Source organism: Electrona antarctica, assembly GCF_951216825.1.
Source record: "Electrona antarctica genome assembly, chromosome: 18".
In the NCBI taxonomy this organism is placed as follows: domain Eukaryota; kingdom Metazoa; phylum Chordata; class Actinopteri; order Myctophiformes; family Myctophidae; genus Electrona; species Electrona antarctica.
In genome coordinates, this window is record NC_136799.1 from 14,727,314 (window position 1) to 14,734,224 (window position 6,911).

General features: G+C 42.1%; 1 protein-coding gene across 1 annotated transcript in view; it reads right to left on the minus strand.

The window, feature by feature from the left end:
* Positions 1–5,453, minus strand: part of LOC306941789 (uncharacterized protein) — a gene marked incomplete at both ends in the record, with an annotated part of 43,678 nt that extends 38,225 nt beyond the window's left edge. Inside the window, 4 exons of the mRNA XM_079527432.1 lie at positions 577–750; positions 2,345–2,444; positions 2,717–2,871; positions 5,339–5,453. Coding sequence (XP_079383558.1) covers positions 577–750; positions 2,345–2,444; positions 2,717–2,871; positions 5,339–5,453 — 544 coding nt within the window. The remainder of the gene's footprint in view (positions 1–576; positions 751–2,344; positions 2,445–2,716; positions 2,872–5,338) is intronic.
* Between the last annotated feature and the right edge of the window lie 1,458 nt (positions 5,454–6,911).

A 6,911-nucleotide genomic window follows, 5' to 3' on the forward strand; every position in this document is an offset into this window, starting at 1 on the left:
GTCGACTGAATCTTTGTTCACAAACGTTACAAACAAAGGGTTTTTCCCCTGTATGAGTCCTCATGTGTGACTTCAGATTTCCATGTTGACTGAATCTTTGTTCACATATGTTACAAACAAAGGGTTTTTCCCCTGTATGAGTCCTCATGTGTGACTTCAGATGTCCATTGTCACGGAATCTCAATTCACAGACTGTACACACAAATATTTTTTCCCTGGTATGAGTCCTCATGCGTGTCTTCAGAGCAGCTAAGTGGCTGAAGTTCCTTTCACCAACTGTAAAAGTAAATGTTTTTTCTCCTGCATGTGTCCCCGTGTCTTTTTCCAGACCATCATTTTGACCACAGACGTTGACATTTTGTGTCTTGTGTGATTTCAGTGTGTCATTTGATGGACCTTCCTTGGTCTCCTCCTCTCCGTCCCAATGATCACTGTCTTCAGTGATGTCAGATTGAGAACAGTGTGCGGAACCCCTCTGGACATCACTAGCTGGTTCTGGTGTTCCACAGTCCTCTAAATCAGCTTGTGTTGTCATGTGTTCAGTAGATGTGCTGGCTAGAGGCTTTGTGTCTCCACTTGCATCATCGTCTTCACCGTTCACTGCTGGTAGTGTGAATGTTGACCCAATAGCCTCCTCTGGTCTTATAAGTTGGTCGTCCTGTTCATCTTTAATCTGTGGAGGTTCTAGTTGCTCCTGGACCTCGCTGGGGCTCCTCTCCTGCTGTTCAGATGAGACCTCCACTTTGCACACTGTATAGGAGTGGGATGAGAGAGGAGGTAAGTAAGATCAGCAGAGAGAAACTCAATGTGTTTTCTGATTGAGTCAAATTAATTTACTATTTATTGATTTGTGTTGTATTGTCTGTTTTTAAATTTTTTGTATTTGTTGTCTCCACCAGGCCGAAGGCATGGGGAGAGAGTATGTTTTGCGCTCCGTCCGTGTGTCCGTCCTTCCGTCCGTCCGTTACCAGCTAATCTAGAGGCCAAGAACAAACCTTTGACCTGCATTTTCCGCATCTGCCTTTTATAGCGCCACCAGGAGGCCGACTTTTGTAAAACAAACTTTTTGATATTACTCCTCCAGATTCTGTCCAAAAATCTCACAAATCGTTACACAGTATCTCTATGGTCATGTGCTCAAGTCGGATCTGTCCGATATTTCATATTCCATCCTAATTGGCTATAATTGGCTTTCACAGTTTGCAAGATTGCCCCGTTTTGAACAAAAGCCTCAAATCATGAACGCAGCATGCAATTTACGTGAAATCTTTCACACATTTTCTTACTAGGCTGAGGAATATATCCCATCCTTTTCACATTGGTCTGTTATAGCTCCAAAACACATTTGCAAAACACATTTTTGGAACGATGCTATGATTGATCTGGCTCTGCATTTCCTCAACAAAATGAAGAAAATTGTTGCAAAAAACAAATAAACAAAAAAACATGTTTATATTACTCCTAAACATTTTGCCAAACATCTCACACAGTCCTATCCTCCTGGTGGAGACCTGTGCCCAGAAGGGCACTTTTTCTAGTTTTCACTGTGCTGATGATCGCTCAACGTCCTGCATAGGTGCAAGGGTGTATATTACACAGCGGGAATTGCAAGGCCATGCAGATTATATGTATAACTAACACGTTTTGAAAATAGACGATCTACAAGCTCACAATACGTCGCTATTTTCAAAAGATTTTTGAAAACTTGAAATGGGAAATTCTGCACAATGAGAACTTTCTACTTTTGGCACTTTAAAGGACCACTTCACCACTTTTCAACTTCTCTTCCTATAATTGGTCCTAACTAATGTTCATGATAAAATACCACCATTTTTTCCTACTCAGTCTGTGTCTCATAGGAAGGCTGTGGGCAGTTCAGAAACCCGTCCACCAGTGACATCATCAATGGTGAATCCAAGCTAATAGAAACGGCAGGTTTTCTTTTCCTGAAAAGTTGCAATGCAAAAGTTGAAGCCATCGTTCTCACGATAATAAAAATCTAAATATATTTTAAAACAAATCTTGTTTTAAAAAAAAATCTTCCTAATGATGATGTCACTGGTGGACGGGTGTCCGAACTGCCCAAAGCCCTCCTATGAGACACAGACTGAGTAGGAAAGAATGGTGGTGTTTTATCATGAACATTAGTGAGGACCAATTATATGAAGAGATGTTGAAAAGTGGTGAAGTGGTCCTTTAAGTACATTTTGATGTCAATAGGCCTACTTTTCTACTTTCACTCAAGTACATTTTGAATTCCGGACTTTTACTTGCAACGGAGTATTTCCATATTGCAGTATTGATACTTTTATTAAAGTAGCACCTTTTCCACCACTGGTCTTACTCTCAGTGCACGTGCTGTCGTCCTCCAGGGTGCAGAGGGGGCGCAGAGCACAGTTCAGCTCCTGACTCACGGCCACCGAGTCACCGGAATGCATGTGGTCCTGAGCGGTCATGTTCTTTAACACACACACACACGCACAAACGCACGCACACACACACACACACACACACACACACACACACACACACACACACGGTTCAAGGGGTGGCCATATCTGAGTGGGGAGAGGCCGTCTGGGAATCGGAAGGTAGCTGGTTAGACCCCCGGATCACCCAGTCTACTGGGTGTGTATGGGGTGGGGTGGGGGAGGGGGCATGGCATTAAAACAGCTGAATATATGGACCCATCAGTGATAATTCATGTTCGGTATACCTGGTACTGTTTGTTGTTGTAGATGTGTGTGTAGTAGGCAGAGGAGTGGAGGGAGGGCTGGTATAAGTTGTCGTCCATCATCAGCAGGTGTGCAGATGACTCAGTTTGACTCTGGCTGCTGGTAGAAGGGCCGGAGGTCAGGCTGGGGCGTCTCCCTGAACACAAGACATTTAAGACCTGAGACCAAAATCTACAAAATGTCTTAAATCCTAACAGTTTTCTGAAAAACGTATCAGTGGTGCTCAAACATCTTCATGTCAAGGACCCGCAGAATAGTAGTAGCACAGCACTCGCTAGCGCGGCACTCGGTGCCAGCTTGTAGATCTGCTATTTTTCAATAGGTAAAGTTTAAAAGAATGGTTAAAGTGGTTAAAACTGCTAAGGCAACACAGATGCGTTCCAGGTCTTAATGGGTTAAGACCCCCCCATTGTTTTCATCTTTACAAGGGTTTGTGTCATTTGACACATCATATACAACGTCACACATAACTACCTTTGCTTTGGATCAAACACGGTTGGATCTGTCTGGTTTTCATGGGGTGGCTTATTGGACCAGGGCACATGTGATGCAGCATAGCCACATCATTTATGATTTCTGCTGCATGAATAATGTGCATAGTCTTACTTTGATAGGTGTTTGGCCATAAGGATTGACTCCATTCCTCAAACAAGCTTTGATCAAAGCTTGGATCTGTTAAAACACAAATGTGTCACAAAACAATGCCATTAGAGATTAGTATCATTTGACATAAGGCACATTGAAAAATAACCAAAACACAACTCCATTTCTGCTACATGTAATGTGGTCTTACATTGGTGGGGTTCAACGGATGTACTCGGGCCTGTCAGTGCACAAGATATGTCATAGTATTGCCAATAGTATATGCATTTGAAATAACAGTTGCTGTCTCTCTTATGTGAATAATGTGATCTTACTTTGCTGGTTTTGGTGGGTTGACATGGCAACCACCTGCCTCTGTTGTTCTAGACTTGAATCTGAGAATGTAGTACAAATTGTTACTCTTGGAAAGAGCCTTGGGGGTCAAAAAGCACAGATTGTTGCAGTCTCTGAAAATGCTGTTAATTATATGATGTAAGGAATGTTTAAAGGTAGGGTAAGTGATATGTTTTGGTTAAAACAAAAAGTTTGTTAAATCACTATTCTGATCATTGCTATAGAGTGTTTGTTCAGTAACGGGTTTATGAGCGTCATATTTTATAGTGTTCCAGTTCCAATTGTGTCTGCTCATTTGTTTGTGTCATCACTTACAATTCCACTTGTTTAATCTGTATCCTGACTGCGTGTTCTATCCTGATTGGATACAATTGGTATCCCAGTTTCAGTTTCAGTTTCTGAAAATGCATTTTCTGTTTAATAAAAATCTGGAGACATGGAGACTCCTGTTACTGAACAAACACACTATATAGCAATGAGTACTATCACAATAGATTGTTTAAAAAAATTATTGTAATAATTAAAAGAAAACACACGCTCACACACACACACAGTCTCTCTCACACACACACACACACACACACACACACACACACACACACACACACACACACACACACACACACACACACACACACACACACACACACACACACACACACACACACACACACACACACACACAACCTACAAGTGCTGGGGATTTCAAGAGCCCTTCGAGTCCTGGTCAGCTCAGGTGTGGGCGTGGCCCTGAAACTGGGAACTAAGGTGAGGAAAAGAAAACTAAATGACCACACACATTTCACTGATCTACTACCAAACTGAGAAGATATCCGGAGAACTCGCCAGTTTACCAACCTGCCGCAGCGAAAATTCTTCATCGTTATGCTAACATGCTGTCTTCATCAGTGTAGTATGTCCCACAGATGTTATAGTTCATTTCCAAAGTGATCAAATTATTTTGTGCAATTAAATGGTCAGCTCAGTAGTTCCAAAACTGTGGTGCGTGCACCCCTTGTGGTGCGCGAGCGCCTTCTAGGGGGTGCGCCATGCACATGAAAAGGCTAATGGTGGTGCTATGGTTTTATTTTAAATATATTAACATATTATGCCAATATATGGCAAGTATATGCAGAATACAGCCTATCCTGCATATATATGCCATATTCAGCTTCATATATGTGCATATGTGGATAAATAGGAAATATATGTCTCTATATAGCTTATGCAATTTATATTTCCATGTGGGGGGTGTGTCAGCTAGGTCGGGAGGTAACAGGGGGTGCATGGCCAAAAAGGTTTAGGAACCGCTGAGATAATGATAAAAAGTTGAGTATGTGAATACCAATGATAGTAGGCCTACCAATTCAGGATATTGTTTACTAATGAATTACATTGTTTCGGTACTTGGTGTTTAAACTTGAGCATTCCTACTTCATCTAGTGTAAACTCTAAACAACTACCCTCTCTCTCTTTCTCTCTCAATTCAATGCAATTTTATATGAAGGTGAAGTAAAACTAAAATGCACTAAACCGCAGCGAGTCGGTAAACTGGCGAGTTCTCCGGTATCCACTGAGAACACTGTCCACCTACTAAGCCCTGTTCAATGTCTATTTCCGTAAAAGGCCCATGTGATTGATGTTAAAGTTTAAGTGACATCACTTACCCATAGACTTGGTCATTTTGTCTTTTGGAAGGGGTGGAGGCGTTGGCAAACAAGGATATTTCTTCCTTTTGGTGGGGATGGCTGGCGAGGAGTTGTCAGTCTCCGAGTCTGACATTGCCTAAGAGAAAAGAAGTGTGTCAGTTTGGCACCTTCAGGATCAGCTGACAAAACATGCCAGTGTTTCTCTAATCTCTCTGATAATAAGTAGCCTACATCAAATTACTCAATGGATTAGGTACGATAATGCAGGCACATAAATGTGTTTTTTGTCTGTGCAACCCGGTTCTGGTTATAAAATCGTTATAATGATCATTATTAGACTTGAACTATAACCCACCTATCTCCAAGACTCCCTCCCCAGTCAGAGTTGAGGGTGTGTGAGGGACTTCATTTATTCGACTACATTTTTTTAAAATAGTTTATATTAAAATCAAAAATTCTCTCTAACACATAGTAACTGGTAATAGCCTGACTACACCAACTCCTGCTTGTTGAGGGGGGGGGGGGGCAGGAGAAACCCCTAGAGTAGTAGAGTGTAAACCTTATAACTGTGACCAACTTTCCCTTTAACAGGAACAATAATTTATGAGAGGAATTTGTGTGTAAAACCAGTGTGATCACCCTCCTTTGTGCCAATGTTAGGACTGGTGCCTAAGGTTGTCTACCCCGGTGTTATTATAGCACACAATTGACCACTTTAAACATTTATGTGAATACTCAAATACTCTTACCTGGCTTGCAGTCTTCTCCTCTGGCTTGCAGTCTTCTCCTCTCTATTCTCTCCTCTGCTTAAAATGTTAAGGCCAGTCGATACTGCACTGATTTCCGCAAATAGTGATATTTTTAAGACTGTGTTTTAGTGACAAATGGGAGGTGTGGCGAGAGAGCATTGTGAGGGCGAAAGTCATCTCCTGTATACACTTTGCAAGCACGTAGCCTTTTGCCGGGGAATTTCACCTTCAATTCAAGGCCACAGTGGGCACAGTTCAGTCTTAACGTTTTCAGGCCAGACCCCGCTTAGAGCCACAGCGAGCGGTCAGCTGGGCAAGCACAGTGTACTCCAGTTGCAAGGCATGTGTTGTGAGAATTCACATTTTCTTCTGCCAGAAGACATGCAAATGTGAATTCACGCGACCAGCATGGTTTACCATGGTACTAGACCTTGGTGAAGTGAAAGAAAGAGGTACGGTATGCCGTTACTCATTCTAAACCTTTATTTATTTATTTCAAAGACCCCCCCCCCCCCCCCCCAGTTTGATATAGGCTACATTAGGCCACGGGTCCCAATTTTCATCCCTGGGACGCAAATCTATAAACAACCTCATATTTAATTCAACTGCGAGTGTACACATACTACACACTGGTCCCATTGTTTGCCCCCCCTCCTCCTCCTCATACCTGAATGTTGCAAACAGAAAACATTTAATTTAGTTCAGCAAAAGGAGACATGTACTCATACTCCCTAATTTCAAATAGAGATAAACACTGTTCATTGTCTGTCAACAGGTGCAACGCCTCTCCCTGCTCAAACCATGACTCAGCTATTTTTTTGCAAACAAACAATAACTTCATG